Source organism: Mauremys mutica, chromosome 11, assembly GCF_020497125.1.
Source record: "Mauremys mutica isolate MM-2020 ecotype Southern chromosome 11, ASM2049712v1, whole genome shotgun sequence".
NCBI classification, from domain to species: domain Eukaryota; kingdom Metazoa; phylum Chordata; order Testudines; family Geoemydidae; genus Mauremys; species Mauremys mutica.
The window spans coordinates 81500493-81520098 of NC_059082.1; the positions used below are offsets into that span (position 1 = coordinate 81500493).

General features: G+C 47.0%; 1 protein-coding gene across 3 annotated transcripts in view; it reads left to right on the forward strand.

Moving 5' to 3' along the window:
• The window catches only part of LMF1 (lipase maturation factor 1), a 328947-nt gene that overhangs the window by 285819 nt on the left and 23522 nt on the right, over window positions 1-19606 (forward strand). For all 3 annotated transcript variants that reach the window (XM_044980874.1, XM_044980876.1, XM_044980875.1), the window contains 3 exons: window positions 2674-2857; window positions 6868-7021; window positions 11809-11992. In XM_044980874.1, coding sequence (XP_044836809.1) covers window positions 2674-2857; window positions 6868-7021; window positions 11809-11992 — 522 coding nt within the window. The remainder of the gene's footprint in view (window positions 1-2673; window positions 2858-6867; window positions 7022-11808; window positions 11993-19606) is intronic.

Sequence of the window (19606 nt, forward strand, 5' to 3'; positions counted from 1 at the left end):
ATATGGTGTAATTCTAAACAGATTTAATTAAATCAAGAAAAAGTCTGTATGGACACTCTTATTTTGGTTTAATCCAGGCCTGCTTTGGTTTAGCTTAAGTTAATTAGGAACAGGTTGAAGACAAACCTCAATAAGCCTCTAAAATAAGAGTGTACACATGGGTTTGCACCAGTTTCATGGAACCCATGCAAGTTTCTGTGTAGACAAGGTCCTAAGGATCTCAGGATTTGACCTGAGGGCTACATGTGTTTTTGTGATGGTGGTTTTTTTTGTGTGGTAAAACAGGGGAAATTATTTCATCTTATTTCATTTCAAGTTATTTCATCTTATTTCATGCTGCCCATCAACCCTTATCAAGAGTTACCACTAAGCACACAAAATAGGTGCAGTACCACACAGATGCCACTGTTTGGTACTTGTTCACCTGGTGATTCATAGATTCCAAATTGTAACGATCTAGTCTGACCCCCTGTATAACACTGGCCAGAGAACTTCCCCAAAATAATTCCTAGAGCAGATCGTTTGACTAAAATCTTGATTTAAAAATTGTCAGTAATGAAGAGTCTGCCAGTTCCAGTTAAAAATATATATCTTAGTTCCAATCTGAATTTGTCTAGCTTCAACTTGCAGCCATTTGTTCATGTTATACCTTTCCCTGCTGGACTGAAGATCCCGTTATTAAATATTTGTTCCCCATGTAGATACTTACAGAGTATAACCAAGTCATGCCTAACCTTCTCTTTGTTAAGCTAACAGAGCAAAATTCTGCCTTCCTTGACAGCTATGCAACCCCAGTGACATCAGGGGAGTTTTGAGAGTGGGAAGCAATAATAATGATGGAGAAATTGTCCTGTGTGTTCAAGTGGTATGTGGAGTTCTAATGAAAGGCTCCGAATTTGGGTTTGTAATTCAGCCTGAGCAGAGATGTAGCTCCATCTTTTCTGTGGCTGACCCATGAAAATGGCAAAAAAGTGACATCATGTAACTTTAAGGCTGTAAAATAATAGAGCCATATGCTCTGAAGGCATGTGATTCATGACCACGGCAAAATGGACTGTGCCCAAGAAATGACTTCTTTATGCTCATTAAGATTGGTTGGGGAACTGGGTGCAAGAAGGTTCTTTGGATTTTCAAATCATTGTAATGAGAAGAAAAAATATCCTATATCTCAAAAACCTGGCCTAATATATACAAATATTCATGCTCTTCCAAGAGCTTTCAAATGTTCCCACTTTTTCTGTTCTGCGTTACACATGCAAAACATCCTCATAAATGGGTAATAAAAGCTAAAATAAAAAATACCTCTTCAAAAACACACAGATATTTAAGGGCTGCTTTTTAATTAGAAGCGCCAAAGTTTTCCTCTAGGGTTTCTGAAACCTTGGTTTCACCAACATGTGGGCATAATGAGGAAGTAACCACATAGATAATCAAACATGGAACCAAACAGCATAGTCTCAGAGGTGAGTAGGGAAATCAAGTCACCACGCACAGGAGATCCTTTTCCCACTGAAAGTAATGGCAGAACTCACTTTGAGTGTCCGTGGGAGCATTTTCGGGCCTATAGTGTGGTGGGTTTTTTTGGCCATGTCTTTGGTAATTTCAGACAAGAGGAAGTTCAGCAGAGAAACGTGTGCAGGGTTGTGATAACAAGGTAACCAGGGTTTTCTTGTCACTGCTATTGGGTGCATGTAAATAGCTTCTGAGAAAGGACTGTGCTCGCTGTTGTTTCAAGCACTTTGCTCTGGTATACGCTCTGTGTGGTATTACAGTATACCCTTTAGGGGCGTTTCTCCTGTGAGTGGTCATCCCAAGAAGAAAAAGTGGTTACTTCCCAGTGATTGCAGTTCTTTGAGGTGGTTGCCTCTAGAGCTGTGTGGAAAGCCAGGGCTGTTGCAGGGGAATTGTCACCAGACATTGCGTGTCTGAGGTTACATGAGAGAAGTGCCATCCACAGCCACTCAGTTCCTCCTCCTCCATGACTGTAGGTGGAGGAAGCTCAGCCATTTTTTCATAACGTTCCCCAACACACACACACACACACACTTTTTTATTGTGTTTGTAGTGGTTTAGAGTAGCTGTAGGATTGCAACGATCACGCAGTGTCAATGTGCACTTGGGTCTCCAGTTAAAATCAGCTCAGTGCACGGTCCCTCCAGAGCCAGGAAATAATGCAAGGGGAACCCCCTTTGCAGTGCAGAAGCAACCGGGCACAAATGTTTATACATATTTTTAAAGTAATTTTTAAAAAAAAATGGATCTACTCAACATTTCCATGAGCTTGAGCAGGTGAAAGCCCCTTTGGCACAGGGCTGTCTGGCCCTGTCTTCAAGATCCACCGGCGACGACAAGTGAAATGATGTTTGAGATTTGAGGCCTTCCCCAGAGGATGACCACAGTGACCGCAGAGGTTTCTCTGCAGGTTGGCAGGGCATGTTCAGACTCCCAGATACTTTGTTACAGTCACTGCAGCTGTAATTATCACTGCATCTGACCTTGTTTCAGGAGAACAAACCATTGTGGACATAGACGTTTCCTTTCCACCTATAGACAAATGCTGTTGTACTAAGGCTGGGACACAATCGCTTGGAAACCTGGCCAGATGACACTTGTTCAGTGCATTCCCCTGCCTAAACTCACAACTACCCAGTGCTTTCATTCTTTCCTACTTAGGTGCTCTTAATTATCAGTGGGAACCTGAGCTTCCTCAACTGGCTAACCATAGTGCCCAGCATTGCCTGTTTTGATGACGCCTGCTTGGGATTCCTATTCAGTTCCAAAGAGGGATGTGTGAAGGACCAGGTGTTGAAGATACAAGCCAAAGAGGCAGCAGGACAGAGGCTTCCTTTGAGATACGGTAGGTCATTCCCGTGAGGACTAAAACCTTATCTACCTAGTGCTCTTATCTCTTTTATTCCAAGCTCGGCCACTGGCCCGCTGGGCAAGTCCCTTCACCATTCTGTGCCTGTTTCTCCTCCTGTAAAATAGGGATAATGATACCTCCCTTTGGAAAGCACTTTACATGAGCTAGGTCTTATTATTATGTATGCAGGGGAAGGGGAAGTATCTTTGTGTGACAATTCCCTAGTGGGATCACTCACATTGAAGGACCTCTGGATCTTAAAACCTCAGCCTCTGCTACTTACACTAAAGAACCATTAGCACAGAGGTAGGAGCTGACTTATACACTTCTATCCTCCAGCTACATGGGGGGATACTTACATGGTGTTAGGGTGGGTTGTATCTGCTTATAGAAAAATAAGCCCCTAAAGCTAAAATTCTGATATCTTTGCTCCTGGTGGGTGGCACCTTGTTCCATTGACTTCAGTGGGAGTATTTTAAGGTACTATTCAGCACGAGGAAAAGCATCAGATGTAACAAAGTAAGCAATATATAGGTAGAAAACTTGCCTCCGATGAAGTCAATAACAACACTCCCATTGATGTCCATGGGACCAGAATTTCAGTGGTATTTTTTTTATGTTTAAACGTGGAAAACGTTTTTCACATTTATCACACTTGCAGTTTTGCAGTATTTGCCACTGACACAATGGACATAATAGCTCTGTCCAGTTGTCTTTAGACTATTCGGGAGTCGTCATGGTTCTAACATAAGCAGAACGTTTTTTGATTCTGGAATTAAATCAGTAATTTAATGTGGTGCCAAACAAAAAAAAAAAAAGGAGGGGGGAGGGCATAAGATCCTCTCTCACAAATTTTAAGGAGTGGGGCTATCAGACTTCGTCAAGAACGCTGGGCTTGTTCGAGCATCAAGAACTTGGCTGTCAGATTGCCTTGGGCATATAGTTTGGCCTACAAGTATAGCATGAAAAAGTAAATAGAAGTTTTGTTAACCTGAATAAAAAAGGAACAGTGAACCATGTGGCTAATGTACACTGCTAAGATTTAAAAAAAGAAAATCATATCCCCAAAGAGAACTGATAGTGCAGAGAGAAGGGGGATTTACTTACATGAGGCTGGGTAACAGATGTAGAACTGTTTCTAGGATTTGTATAAACAATATGTAAGCAACAAATTGAACATAATATCAACATCAGTTACAGATGCTAGTTTTTAAATATACCAAACATCCCTTGGAAAGACAAAAACATGTTTACAAAATAAAATGCCTGCCCGTAGTTCTTTCCAAGCAGGCCCGATCCACCTCAGATTATGCCGTTTATTAAACAGAAGTGTTTAGTTTCCGTAATGCTCATTACATTTCATTACACTATGTATTTATTTTAAATATTTTACTAGAAGAAATCTCTTTTAGTTGCAGCATTTAAATTCTAAGTCGCTTTCCGGCAGGCTGGTAAATCCAGTGATTGGAGTGATGCTAGAGATCTCCTGTTGAGTTGTGTTTTTCAGTCACTCTGAGCAAACCTATGCCTGTCTTGTTGGAGATGAGACAGAAAAATGGTTCTTCAATTTACCAATCTGTGAATCATTTTGAGAATGCAAGAGATCCTCCTATGACTCAACTTCCTAAATTTACTCCATGACATTCTCTGACGGGTCCCCGCAGACCACAAGTTAAGAGTTACTTAGAAGCCTCCCATACTTGCTACAAACTTGGGTTCAGTCCCAGCTTAAATCCATCCCTGTTCCAGAAAGCGCTTATGCACGTGCTAAGTAAGAATGGATTGCTGAGTCGGTGCCTTGGACAGGAGGGCCATGTAGCAAAAGTCCTAGAGGAACGTTAATGCCAAGGGTCAGAAGAATGGAGTGTGTGGCATTTTATGCCCCTTTTGTTCACGTGAAGGTTTTTATAAGGAGCCTGTCACATGAGACCAGATATTCATGGCACCAACTCCCGTTGATTTCAATGAGACTTAAGTGCCTAAGTACCGTTAAGGATCTGCGCCTTGGTATCTAAGGCCTGATCTACACTAGGGCTGGAGGGGTTGATGTAAGATGCGTAACTTCAGCTACAGGAATAGCGTAGCTGAAGTCAATGTATCTTATTTCAACTTACCTCCCGTCCTCATGGCACGGGATCGACGTCCACGGCTCCCCCGTCGACTCCGCTTCCGCCTCTCGCCCTGGTGGAGTTCCACGTTCGGGGATCAATATATCACATCTAGACAAGACACGATATATTGATCCCCGATAGATTGATCGCTACCCGCCGATCCAGTGGGTAGTCTGGACATACCTTAAGGGCCTGATCCAAGTCTCACTGAAGTCAATGGCAAGATTCCCATTAATTGGGCTGCAAAGCAGACCCTGCACCTCGTCAGCCAGTTTCACTCCTTTCTGTTGCCATTCTCCACATGGATTATACTGTAACTGTGGTTGAAGGTCAGATCGGTGCAACTCGGAGGGCATGGTTATGATGTACACAGTGCTGTAGGTGTCCGTGGTGCTTTATAGCCATGCAAGAAGAGATGACCTGTGGCCACAATGTGCTGACTGTCAAAGGGCCACATCATGCATTCACCCAGTTAGTGGCAGAGGAGTCTGAGAAGCAGGGATAAGCAGAATCAAGCCTATATTTACACAGCATCCAGACAAATGGTGACCTGGGGAGCACCGACATTCACAATAAAACTTGGCAGTCATTGGTGTTCGTATCTGATTTTTTTTTCCTTACAGGCTAGAAGCCTCAGGCCATCTGAAGGACAACACAAATGCCCTGAGCAACTTATGTATTGCTTTGCCTGATCACAGAGGCAGCCTGCTGCGATGCAGGGGGCTGGGTTAGATAACCCACCCGAATCAAGCGATTCTCCAAAAATATTCCCAGACTAAACAATTATTCAGACTATATAAGAGGTTTAAATAACCATCCCGCTCCTGCAGAGATAGGAGGAAAGCTACGTGCATTTGCTTTGAGTCTTCTCCTTTGACTGTCCACATTAAATTAAAAACAATCATAAGCACAAAAAACCCTTTTGAGGCTGCCTTAGCTTATTTGTCTGATTCTCTGTAGACTGAAATACCACATTATATCCAGTACACCAGTCTCGTTTGCAGTGTCCTTCATGCAAGCCATATCCCAAAGCACTTTGCAACCTAAAATAATGCAATTCTGAAATTGAAATACACCTCTACCCCGCTATAACGCTGTCCTCGGGAGCCAAAACATCTTACCGCATTATAGGTGAAACTGTGTTATATTGAAGTTGCTTTGATCCACCGGCGTGTGCAGCCCCCCCCCCCGGACCGCTGCTTTATCGCGTTATATCCAAATGTGTGTTATACCGGGTGGCGTTATATCGAGGTAGCGGCGTAATAAGTGATAGCCAAAGGAAAGAGAAGTGTACAGAGGCACTAGCCAGGGAAGAGATGAGAGTCAAAGAGAGGAGTTGTGTCAGTGGCAGGGAGATTCAGAAAAGCAAATTCCAGTGGTAAGAGCTGTGGAGGAGTGGTGTCTCTTCCACCAGCGTTGAGGAAGGACGAAGAAAAGGCTGGTGTTAGGAACCATGATGGGGAATAGAGAGGGTTTAAAATCAGCTGGAGAGAGTCCATGGAGAGTCTTAAAAACAAGGAGGGCAATTTTGAACAATGTCTAAATGCCAGCTGTGGTTTTTTCCTACACTAAAACTGTTGTTACTCGAACATTTTAGACATTTTTCTTTTCAGCCCCTTCTCAGACTATTTAGAGAAAGGCAGATCTTTGGAGAGAGATTTCATGGCCTACTGGCGAGGATTTGTTTGATTACGTGTAAGAATTCATCCACTTTAGCTTGAAAGGGAGCTGACACCAACTGTTAGCAACCCTCTGAAATTGCCTGTCAGGTGACCTTGAAAGGACTGTAGGGGAAAAAAAAACTATCTTCTTAGAAGCAGGGTCTGAACTGATCCTGAGCAACCTCAGACGGTGAAGTCACTTCCTTTCTGGTTCTGTTTGTGTTCCAACCAGGCTGCTATGTCCGCAAAGTGGTGAACGTCACATTTGGACTCCTGATCACCTATCTCAGTATACCTGTCGTTCTCAACCTGCTTAATTCCAGACAAGTCATGAACACCTCATTCAACCCGCTCAGGATAGTAAACACGTACGGCGCTTTTGGAAGGTACGAATCATTTGAATAGACCCACAGGACACCTGTTCTGTTCTAGTCTCCTGTCAACATCATGAAATATAGTCAATTAGCCAGTCTTTGTGTCTTATATGTGTTTTTTTTAATCCCTCTGGTAGCTGATACGTTCAGAGTAGCTGTTCATTGGATGGGGGGGAAAGGGTGTGCTTGAAAGAGATCACAAAATCCTCTCCTACTGTATTATGATTTATTTGACTATAGTTTTGCTTTAAATTTATAACCGTTCTTAAGGGGCACAATATATTAGATATAAAAACATTATGATAATATGCATAGAAGGAAGAGAGTCATATGAGTCATATTTAGAGTGATTTTTTTCTCTCTATCGTGTGTGTGTGTGTCTGTGTGTGTGTGTTTTCCTTCCTTCCTTCCTTCCTTCCTCCCTCCCTCCCTCCCTCCCTCTAGTTGGGAAAATCTCCTCCATGATCCTGCCTTGCCTTTCTGCTCTCGCAGGAGGAAAGTCATAAGGATGCCCCTGAAAAAGAGCCTTCTGCGTGATAGCATACAGGGTTCTGCGTTAGGCGGTTGGGCTACCTTATTGAGGTCATACTAGCTATCTCTGCAAGTGTCCACATAGGCTAATACTTATCACTGCTTTCAACCTCGTAGAACTTGTTTCTCTATCTACCGGTTGAAAACTGGCTGGTTTTGCGGCAACACCAGAGGGGTGGGGAAGGAGAAGACCCTCAACATAGCATGTACAATCTGTTGTTGCTTTGGTATTACAACAGTGTGCAGGGGCCGATTGATAATGAGGCCTCATTGTGCTAGGCTCGAGTAAGAGACATTCCCTGCTTTGTAATCTGAATAGACAAGACAGAGAAAGGGAGAGGAAAGGGGTATAAAATAGAAGCAGAGTGATGGTTTACAAACAACATGTTAGTTCCCCAGGTTTTGTGCTTGCAGCCAGGTCGGCCTGTCACGGGAGAGAGTCTGTGTAGGTGCCTGCAGCACACCCACTGTGGGATCTGCGTGCCTGCTAGTTCCTCTTGATCAGTTATTGAGCTGTTCAGAATTTAATCTGTATCTCCTGAGGATGTTGTGGGGAGGAAGTAGAACTGGAGGGCCGGGAGTTCGATCATCCTACCAGCTGTGTGCGCAATTCTTTCTGAAGTCAACATGAGCTGTAGCCAGGCAGCTGATGGAAGGACTGGGCCCAAGTCTTTTAACCCAGGTGGAGGGTCTGAGGTAACCCGGATGAAACTGGCCAGTCTTTCGTAGTTAGACCTCTGCTTCTGCCAGCCGCAGGCCCACATTGTGCTGACCATGAGATGTTCTCTAGAGCAGGTTTCTCCACCCGTGGGTCGGGACCCAAAACTGGGTGACCAGAATGTTTCAAAGGGTCACATGGCAGCTCCTGTCCCATGGGGCGGGCTGGGCTCATCTCCCTGCTCCAGGCACTGCGACCTCTGGGGTCCCAGCACCACTCAGATTGGGCCCTGCCATCATGATAATGGGAGTCTGGGTAGGCCAAATTTGAGTGAGTGTCACTGCAACCCCATGAGCCAGGTCATAGCTCCACTCACACAGATTTGGTCCAGTCAGGGAGGCGGTAGGTTGCAGTGCCTGGGGCGGAGAGCCAAGCCCAGCTAGCCCCACTGTGGGGTGAGTGCCAGGCAGGATCCGACTGAAACCACCCCAGGGCCTCCCGCCCCAGAGTGCGTAGTGAGTTGTGACAGGTCATAAACATTTACAAATAGGTCCTGAGCCCAAAAGGGTTGAGAACCACTGCTCTAGAGGACTGAGTGGAAACGGCTCCTATTGATTTGAGTGGGTTGTGGATCATACCCCAGAAAATAGCCACCTGTTATCAAAGGGGCATTATAAAAAGAGGGATCTGACCGGCTGCTGAAGATTCTGGCTCAGCAGGTACCCAGTGTAACTACCCAGGTGTGTTAGGTCCTTGTTACAAAAACGTAACCTTTGTAAAAGCCACGTCACGCCGTAAGCAGTAGAACCACGCAGCAAGCCCATAGTCACACTGGGCTTTGAAGTGATCTTTTACCCACCTTTCAAACAAGCAGAAATTTCTATTCAACCTCCGCAGAAAGGGAAGCTTTGAACAAACACGATAAAAAACAAACCTCCGCGCTTTAAAACAGAGCTGTGTTTTGCGTGACACGTGAAAGCCCTGTTTTGGAGGAGGGTTGGAAGGGGCAGGGTAGGAGTGGTGAGAACCAAGTTGTATTAATCCCTGCACCTCTTAGAATGGTGGAGTCTTGGAGTGACGGGAGCTTGTTGTATTTGGGTTGTTGTTTTTCTTTTTCCTCTTCAGTCTAAGATTTTTGTTTCAACGGTTACCAGAACCGAAAGAGCATGTGATGAAATGCTGCTGTAATATGTTTGTAATTCCAGCCTATGTAAACCAATAAAAAGAGGATTGCAGCTCATAATGAATATACGATTATGTGAAACTTGACATATTTTGAATCACACAGTAGGAGCCTACTTTTATTAGTAATTTGGTGTCCCTGATTTACAGTGTGTTTCTAACCATTGGGCAGCTAGCCACGGCTCATAACTCAGCCGAAGGTATAGTATGGGACTTGGCTGAAGAGTCCAGAGATCTATTAAATGCAGGTAACAATTATAAGTTGAGATGAATGGCAGTCCATTAGTTGCAAGCATCTATCACTGGAAATAAGCAAAGGGGGAGGGAATGGCTGGTCTGAGCTTTCAGTTTCTTGGGTTGGTGACGGAAAGACTAAGAGAGGACGGAGTTAGGGGAGGAGTTTTGGACCAGTTTGATAGCTAGAATGATGCTGTTCTGCAGACACCATGGCAAACAAAGCGCTCCATTGTAGAGCAGCGTCACTGACAGATCTTTGGGGGAAAAAGCCCTTGCGGAATGGATTTCGACATGGGCTCCTCGCTATAGGTCTCCTTTTGTGGCGTGCTGCTTGCACTCTGCATTGTCCGATTGCCTTGCTGTTTGGAGGCTGGCAAAACATAAGACTTAGGTCTGTGTGTGACCTGCCGTAAGGCTGGGGTGGTTTTTATATGTCTAATTAGGTACAGCCAGCTTGTTTTCCTTTTCTGTTTCTCTTGGCTTCAGTTGTGATGGCTCACACGCCGCCCTCCCCTGCTCGGCTGCTGAGCAATGGCTCCGTGAGACTTCTCCTCCAGCTGGGATGGCGAAACGCTTGGGCACTTTCAGACAGTTGTTAATGGTGCCCCAGGAGTAATCTGCTAGGGGGTGCTCCATATGGGGTGGGTTGTATATGCCAGCTGGCTGCCACATTCTAGAGCAGACATAACCAATTAACCTGGACGCGCTGTACGTGTATCCTGCCCATTGCCACGGCCGAGGCTCAGACTGGAACTCTAATGCTCCGTGACCAGCAGCCCTGCTAAGTGAACCCAAAGGAAGGGCTGTGCTGAGCTTGTCCCAGCTGGAAGCCTCTCTCCTGATCCTGCAGATGGAGTCACGTGAAATTGCATGTGCAAATACCAGAGTCGGGGGGTGCCATCAGGGCAGCCACACGTGCAGATTACACGCATGCATTTTTGCACGTGGGTCGTTATGAAAATCTGAATTAGTATGGATCACTTTTGTGATTGACCGAATCTCCACTGTCCCACATGAGTCGTGCAGTCACACAGCTAAGCCTTGCACGCCAGGGGCTGTGCTGCCATTAGACTGTCAGAATGGCTGAGATAGCGGGATGTGCTGGAAACCAAGTAGGGGGAGAGGCTGAGCTCATGGTTAGGACACCAGTCTAGATTGAGAGACCTGGAATGAATTCCCTCCTCTGGCTTGTGTGACCATGGGCAAGTCTCTGAGTCTCTGTGTGCCTCGATTCTCCATCCACAGAATGGGGATAGTAGCACTGCCCTATATCACCTGATCGCCCACAGGCCAGCCGCCGCCTGGGTTTCTTCCCCCGGCGAGGTGTCCCCGGGACCTCTCCTTGTCCCTCCAGTCTGGGTTCCCACAGCTACTGTCTCCACCACCGTCTGGGTCCCGGCCTCCTGCTGGGCCCCCTCCGTCTGGGTCTCTCTCTCAGTAACTGGCTCGGTGACGGTCTGGGTCCCAGCCTCTCATGGGGTCCCTTCCGTCCCAGTCACCACCTCCGCCACGTTTGGTCCCACTGGGCCTACCAGCACCTCCTCCTGCCGCCCCTCAGTCCCTCTGAGGGGGCAGGGCCTCTTTAGATGGCCCAGTTCCCAGCAGCCCCAGTAGGGTTCCCACCTCTGGGCTGCCTGGGACTTTCTGTGGTCCAATTGGGGTCCCGTCCCCTTGCCAGGACTGACGTGGGCCTCTTGCGTTGGGCCTGGGCATATCCTCCAGTGGTTCTCAAACTTTTGTCCTGGTGACCCCTTTCACACAGCAAGTCTCTGAGTACAACCCCCACTCCCCTTATAAACTAAAAACACTTTTTTTATATTTAACACCATTATAAAAGCTGGAGGTGAAGCGGGGTTTGGGGTGGAGGCTGACAGCTCGTGACCCCCCACGTAATAACCTCATGAGGGGTCCCGACCCTGCGTTTGAGAACCCCTGGGATAAACACCTTAAAGATGGTGAGGTGCTTAGGTGCCGTGGTAAGGGGCGGTCCATGGAAGTGCCTTCCATAGATTGGTGCTCAGCAGCTTGTCAGAATCAAAATGTTAAGCTGCTACCACACTTCACCTTAGCCGAAAAGCCAAAGACAGGTTAAAAGCAATTTTAGGTTAATGGGGCAGTTCCTTGCTGACCGTTACTATTTAGGATTTGGCGCAGCCTGAGAAAATAACAACGCAATGATTATTTCCCACAGCATTACTAGGGAACGAACTGAGATCGTCTTCCAAGGTACCTCCAGCCTGGACCCCAATGATCCCATGGCGGTTTGGGAGGAGTATGAATTTAAATGTAAGCCTGGGGATTTGAAGAGGAGGCCGTGCCTTATAACGCCATACCACTATCGTCTGGACTGGCTCATGTGGTTCGCTGCATTCCAGGTATGTACCTTATATGCACTGAGCTTTGTGTGTTCTCTGGCCCAGAAAGGACAACGGAAGGCCAGGGTACAAGCAACGTGAAACTGCTGTGCCCCTTGAGTAGACCACTACATCAACAAATGTTTGTTCTCCTGTTTGTTGCAGCTGTTGTAGTTGGTGGTGGTGGTTAAACTACAGAAACAGGATAACACCTTGCTCTTATAAAGAGACTCTTTCAGCTGAGGATCTCAAAGTAGCAATACCCCTGTGCATATAAAGTAGTTATCTCCATTGTATAGATGGGGAAACTGAGGCACATAGTGGTTGAGTGACTCTGCCAAGCTCGCAGAAGGAGTTAGTGGCAGAGCCAAGGATGGGATCCATCTCTTATGTCTCTCTGTCCACTGTGCTAAACAAAAGAATACATTTAAATAGCAAGACTGGATATAGGTACCTGTTTCTATTTTCTAATGGTGCGCAAACAGAGGGAGAATATCCACTTCTGATAAATAATTTGCTTGTCAGTAGAGGTAACGTGGGCCATTCGGTAACACAGTTGGCTTGGAGTCCGGGATAGTAGATTCTAACCACATCTCTGCCACTGACTCAGAGTGTGGACTTGGAGAAGTCGCTTAACCTCTGTGCACCCCATTTTTCCCACCCATACAGTGGTGATAATCATACTAGGAGCAAAAAACCCAATGTTTACTAGGTAAATTATCTTTTATTCCCATTAGATTTCATTTTGAAAATACTCTCTCTCTATTTTTGTTATTTGTGATAGTAACATTACATCATATTTTGCCTTTTCATCCGAAAGAACCCCCAAATATTTTACAGATAGTATGCTTACAGAGATCACTTCTCCCATCACTGAAATGCACCCACCTCTGGGGTGGAACACTAGAGCTCACAGGAACACTTCACAGCACTTTAGGACAGTGAAGAAGGATGCTTTATGCAGTTGGAACAGCAGGGGAAGTTTAGGTAGGTAGAATGTGATTGCTCAGTTTGGAGCTTTGTCAGAACAAATTGGCTCTGCTCTTAGGAAAAACATGATAGGGTTTTAAATTACCTGAATAGGTGAGCACTTCAGCGATTACAAAGAATATACAGTATCTACTGTGGATTTATTGCACATTCACAGGGGAGGAAAAATATGTGAAGCCCTAGTTTGAATTTCTATTTAAAAATAGCTTCCCAGCTTGTTTCTCACAAATTAGAATAAATTAGCAACACATACTGCTAAAGTCACTCAATAGTTGTTTTTGTGACCAGGAGGAGAGGTACCTCCAACCAAAATATTGTGCGTCCATCCCTCAAGGAATGTATGTACGTGTCAATAAAGGATCACTTTTTAAAATTAAATGGAAAAAATGAATGCGGTTGAAGAGGGGTTTAAGCTCAGTGGTGAATATGGCTCAGTTTTAGGTAAAAAAAATATTATTTCTCAGAAATAATAATTGTAAAAACACTTTGAATTGATATAGATAGTGATTTTCACACAAAGATTTCCCAGTGCATTACAAAGGTTGGCGAGTATCATTACTCTTGCTATAAAAATGGGGGAACCGAGGCACAGAACGGTTACATGATTTGCCCAAGCTCACACAATGAGTCAGTGGAAGTCAGGTCTAGAGCCAAGTTTTACCATTCCGAGTTACCTGCTCTAGCTTCTAGACTTCAGAATTTGTCCAACTATCTTTTCCCCCGCATGTCACTTGCAAACAGATGGGTGGGGTTTTTTTTAGTGCGGAAACTTGCAGAATTGTTTCTCGAGCCTTATTATTCTTTTCTTCAGTCTTATTTACATTCCCATTAAAATTTGCAACAGAAGTTACAAGATCAAGGCTTGTGAACAATTACATAACATGAACCCACCCCAGAATATTTTATTATAGACATTTTCCTTCATTTTCTTGACTCTCCTCTGCCTCCTCCCTACCACCCTCTACCATTTTCTGTCTTTGTGGTATTTTCATTTAGGCACCTTTTAGATTCTTCAGCAATGACATAAGCATCTCTCTCTGGCTACAGTTTTATATTTACCCCTCAAGTTTTTGTGCGCTGGAATTTCATTTAATCTGCATTAGGTTTGCTTATCGCTCAGCAAGAAGACAGCAAAGGTTAAAACTCAAGCCAGTGCATAGCATTAAATAAAGATGCAGTGGGTTGAATGGAAGCAGTTGTTTGAAATCTCATTGTATTGTGGAAGGTTTTGCGTGTAGGAGAGAGAAACAGCGCTGAGATGAGAGAATGGCCGTTTCTTTCCAAGACAGGACTATCCCTATGGTTTTAAAATACAAAGTGTTCTCAGGTTTGAAAACAAGCGAGGACGGGGTATAGATACTAGTGCATTGTTCGCAGGTGTTGGCAGTGATGGTGTTGAATGACACTGTTACACACAAGCTAGATCTTTCAGCAGACGTAGCCCTGGCATGTTGAGTGACACTGATATATATGAACAGCTTGGGGAGGAGCAGGAGAAAGAATTAAAGCAGGCAGCCCATTTACATCTTTTCCTTTTAATTCAATAAAAGGTCCCCACGGTGTGGCTCTTATGCTGCCACACATGGGGCTACACTTGTATTTGTGCATTCAAAGCTCTATAGTCACACATGTCAATTAATTGCACTTCCACTAATTAAACTTGATGATTTCCCCCATTGGCAGTAGGAACATGAACCAGTAGGTAAATGCCTACTGGTCAGTGCGTGTTCGTGTGTCCCGCCCCACCCCCCGCTTCTATGCCTGATCCACAGAAAGTGTAAGTTTATTACAACTCCCAGCTACCAAGCCTGGCTCGTTAGCTCAAACTGTGGAGACTTCTGCTTTCAGCTCTGAAGGCCCCTGATTGAGCCTGTGCTATCAGCTAAAATGGCAGCTGTCACACATCCCTCGATTTCCCCAGTATCACGTAGCTGGGAGCAGAACCCTGGAGTCTCTGCTGTCACCATCTCTGGCTGCATTAAAGTGCCCAGTGGAGGATGCTGGTAACTGTACTGTAGGAAGAGATATATATATATATATATATATCAACAGGTTTCATTATCAACAGGAGGAAAAAAAAAGTTTGTAGTGATAATCAGGATGGCCCATTTCAAACAGTTGACAAGAAGGTGTGAGTAACAGTAGGGGGAAAATTAGCATGGGGAAATAGTTTTTACTTTGTGTAACGACCCATCCAGTCCCATTCCTTACTCGGGCCTAATTTAATGGTGTCCAGTTTGCAAATCAATTCCAGTTCTGCAGTTCCTCTTTGGAGTCTGTTTTTGAAGTTTTTTTGTTGAAGAATTGTAACTTTTAGGTCTGTAATTGAGTGACCAGGGAGGTTGAAGTGTTCTCCGACTGGTTTTTGAATGTTATAATTCTTGACGTCTGATTTGTGTCCATTTATTCTTTTGCGTAGAGACTGTCCGGTTTGGCCAATGTACATGGGAGAGGGGCATTGCTGGCATATGATGGCAGTGGTGTTCCTACACCACCAACAAAAAACAGTCTGTCGCCATAGGCTGCATCTACTCTTTAGGCTTTGCCAACATAGCTATGCTAGCATAGTCCTCATACTGTAGACCAGGGATCGGCAACCTTTGGCACGCGGCTCGCCAGGTTTCTTCCCCCAAGCCCTGGTGGGCCAGGCCGGTTTGTTTACCTGCCGTGTGGGCAGGTTCGGCCGATCGCGGCTCCCGCTGGCCACGGTTTGCCGCTCCAAGCCAATGGGGGCTGCAGGAAGTGGCACAGGCCAAGGGATGTGCTGGCCGCCGCCTCCCGGCGCCCCCATTGGCCTGGAGTGGCGAACCGCGGCCTGTGGGAGCCACGATTGGCCGAACCTGCAGATGTGGCAGGTCAACAAACCTGGCAAGGTGTGCCAACGGTTGCCGATCCCTGCTGTAGACATACCCATATTTAGGTACCTAATTAGATTTAAGAGCTTAACCTTACGCAACTATGTTTAAAAATAATTGGCATTATATATACCATGTACAGAACATCCACTTGTCCCAGCCTACCTGTTGGAAGGATGGGTGTTTTTCTGTCCTTAAAACAAACCCCTTTAGCCAGGAAAAGGTTGGTTTTTGTTGCTGTTGTTTTTTAATTGAATCACCCGGGTAGATGGCTTGGGGAGCGGGAGGGATGAGAAACCAGGGGAATTAAATTCCAGGAAAAAAGTTTGGGAATTCAGACTGATTTTGCCCAAAAATAGTTAAGGGGGCTCATAAAGCCAGGCTCCTCCTGTCTCTGGATTACAGTTTATTTCTTTTATTTTTTTTTCCAGTTTCCCCAGGCTGCCCAATGACTTTTGGAGCAGCAGGTCTGAGAGCTTTGCAATTTATTGAAGGTGGTCAGTTAAGGAGCTGACATATCCAACTCCTGACAAGCTGCAGAAAAGCTAGTAGGGCTTGGGGGAAGAAATTTACCATCCCTTTGTGCTGCTTGTGACAGGTTCCTCTTTGCACCTCATCACGTTTGACATATGACGCCTTCTTTCACTTGGGGCTTCCTGAGAAACTTTCCACTGTGGAGCAGAACTACAGGATTTGCACTAGGGAAACACAGGCATGTTGACAGAAGTAGGCCCAAAGCCTGTCATGGCTGACATGAGCCGTCACTTGTCACATGTTTGAATAGCTGGCGTATCCGAAACGTTAGAAGCTCAGGGAGTTTGTTCTGGAGCGTCTAACTCTGAAGTGCAATTTATTAGTTGACTACCACTTAATTACTGTCCTGGTCCCGCTTTAATTGCATGTAATATGCTGTGACATTACTTTCCAAGGAATCGCTTTTATGGTCTTAATTTTATTATCTAAATACAATATCCCTTTTCATTTGGTTTCTAAATCCCTTCCTTGTTTTGAATGTGCATCCCGTGGGTGCTGTAGCTCTGAATTAACGTCCTTCATTTAGCATTGGGAGGGACGTAACCAATCCAGTAACATGTCTGTGTCGCTTCTCCCTGTCTGCAGAAGAGAAAATCTCCTACAATACGCCAGGGGCAGTGACATGTAGACATGAGTGTGCTTTTCTTTTTAATTTATTTCTTAGCAGCTGCTTAGAATGGGATTCCCTTTGTACCATCTTCCAGCTGATAACATGGCCATGAGTATGTATAATATGAGTTATGTGAGACTCAACAAAAGTCTCAAGAATATTTTGGGCCTGAATCCCACAAGCATTTATGTACATAGAAGTAGTTTTACTCATTTGAGAAGTGCCAGTGACTTCATTGGAGCTACTCTCAGGAGTAAAGCTACTCATGTGTATAAGTGCTTGCAGCATCGTGTTCTTGAGGAAAGAATATTGTAACAGTACAATAATTTCTAGGCCACCATGTGACTTAAAAAGAATCTGAGTCCGGTTCTGGCTGGAATTTCCATGGAGATGCTAGGGAGGAGGGGAAGAGGTAGGTTTACTCCTCCAGAAGGATCCAAGTACAATCCCAGTTCCTGCATTCAGAGAGGGCAAGGAGTACTCAAGCCAACCACCAGCTGTAACTCTAGCCTTCCCGAAGAGGGAAGGGTAAGACCAAGCAATGTGCCTTCACAGAGCTGGTCACGCGTGGTGGTGGGAGAACACATTTCCCCCTCTTTTGTCTCGGCCAAAGGCAAATATGGTGAAGGCTGATTAGTGCTGTCATATTAGTAAATGAATAGCTGCTCACTAATAATGAGAGCTTTGTTTGGGAACTGGACAGGATGATGTGTCTTTTTGGTCTAAGTAGCCGGTGTTCGTGCTTCCATTGCTTAGAATTGTCCTGACTGGTCAGAACCTCAGCAGGTATAAATTGACCTAGTTCCATTGAAGCCAAGATCTGGCCCAGTATAATTCCATGTATATTATTTAGAGAGGTCACTGCTAAATGGAAAGAACAAATTGATACTTCAGGAGGAGACAGAGAAAAGCGGGAGAGCAGAAGACAGCCTGAGGAGAAGCAGGGGACTAATGAGGGGCTTGCAATGAGACATGGTGGCGCAGGACTGGAGGTACATGATGAGGTAATAGGGAGTCTGAGTGCGTGCAGTGGGCTATCGGGGGGTACAGGAGGGAGGCTCAGTGGGTGCAGTGGGCTATCGGGGTACAGGAGGGAGGCTCAGTGGGTGCAGTGGGCTATCGGGGGGTACAGGAGGGAGGCTGAGTGGGTGCAGTGGGCTGTCGGGGGGTACAGGAGGGAGGCTGAGTGGGTGCAGTGGGCTGTCGGGGGGTACAGGAGGGAGGCTGAGTGGGTGCAGTGGGCTGTCGGGGGGTACAGGAGGGAGGCTGAGTGGGTGCAGTGGGCTATGGGGGCGGACAGGAGGGAGGCTGAGTGGGTGCAGTGGGCTATCTGGGGGGTACAGGAGGGAGGCTGAGTGGGTGCAGTGGGCTGTCGGGGGGTACAGGAGGGAGGCTGAGTGGGTGCAGTGGGCTATCTGGGGGGTACAGGAGGGAGGCTGAGTGGGTGCAGTGGGCTGTCGGGGGGTACAGGAGGGAGGCTGAGTGGGGGCAGTGAGCTGTCGGGGGGTACAGGAGGGAGGCTGAGTGGGTGCAGTGGGCTGTCGGGGGGTACAGGAGGGAGGCTGAGTGTGAGCAGTGGGCTATCGGGGGGTACAGGAGGGAGGCTGAGTGGGTGCAGTGGGCTGTCGGGGGGTACAGGAGGGAGGCTGAGTGGGTGCAGTGGGCTGTCGGGGGGTACAGGAGGGAGGCTGAGTGGGTGCAGTGGGCTATCTGGGGGGGACAGGAGGGAGTCTCAGTGGGTGCAGTGGGCTATGGGGGGGTACAGGAGGGAGGCTGAGTGGGTGCAGTGGGCTGTCGGGGGGTACAGGAGGGAGGCTGAGTGGGTGCAGAGGGCTGTCGGGGGGTACAGGAGGGAGGCTGAGTGGGTGCAGTGGGCTGTCGGGGGGTACAGGAGGGAGGCTGAGTGGGTGCAGTGGGCTGTCGGGGGGTACAGGAGGGAGGCTGAGTGGGTGCAGTGGTCTATCGGGGGGTACAGGAGGGAGGCTGAGTGGGTGCAGTGGGCTGTCGGGGGGTACAGGAGGGAGGCTGAGTGGGTGCAGTGGGCTGTCGGGGGTACAGGAGGGAGGCTGAGTGGGTGCAGTGGGCTGTCAGGTACAGGAGGGAGGCTGAGTGGGTGCAGTGGGCTGTCGGGGGGTACAGGAGGGAGGCTGAGTGGGTGCAGTGGGCTGTCGGGGGGTACAGGAAGGCGGCTGAGTGGGTGCAGTGGGCTGTCGGGGGGTACAGGAGGGAGGCTGAGTGGGTGCAGTGGGCTGTCGGGGGGTACAGGAGGGAGGCTGAGTGGGTGCAGTGGGCTGTCGGGGGGTACAGGAAGGAGGCTGAGTGGGTGCAGTGGGCTATCGGGGTACAGGAGGGCGGCTGAGTGGGTGCAGTGGGCTGTCGGAGGGTACAGGAGGGAGGCTGAGTGGGTGCAGTGGGCTGTCGGGGGGTACAGGAGGGAGGCTGAGTGGGTGCAGTGGGCTATGGGGGGTACAGGAGGGAGGCTGAGTGGGTGCAGTGGGCTGTCGGGGTGTACAGGAGGGAGGCTGAGTGGGTGCAGTGGGCTGTCGGGGGGTACAGGAAGGAGGCTGAGTGGGTGCAGTGGGCTGTCGGGGGGTACAGGAGGGAGGCTGAGTGGGTGCAGTGAGCTGTCGGGGGGTACAGGAGGGA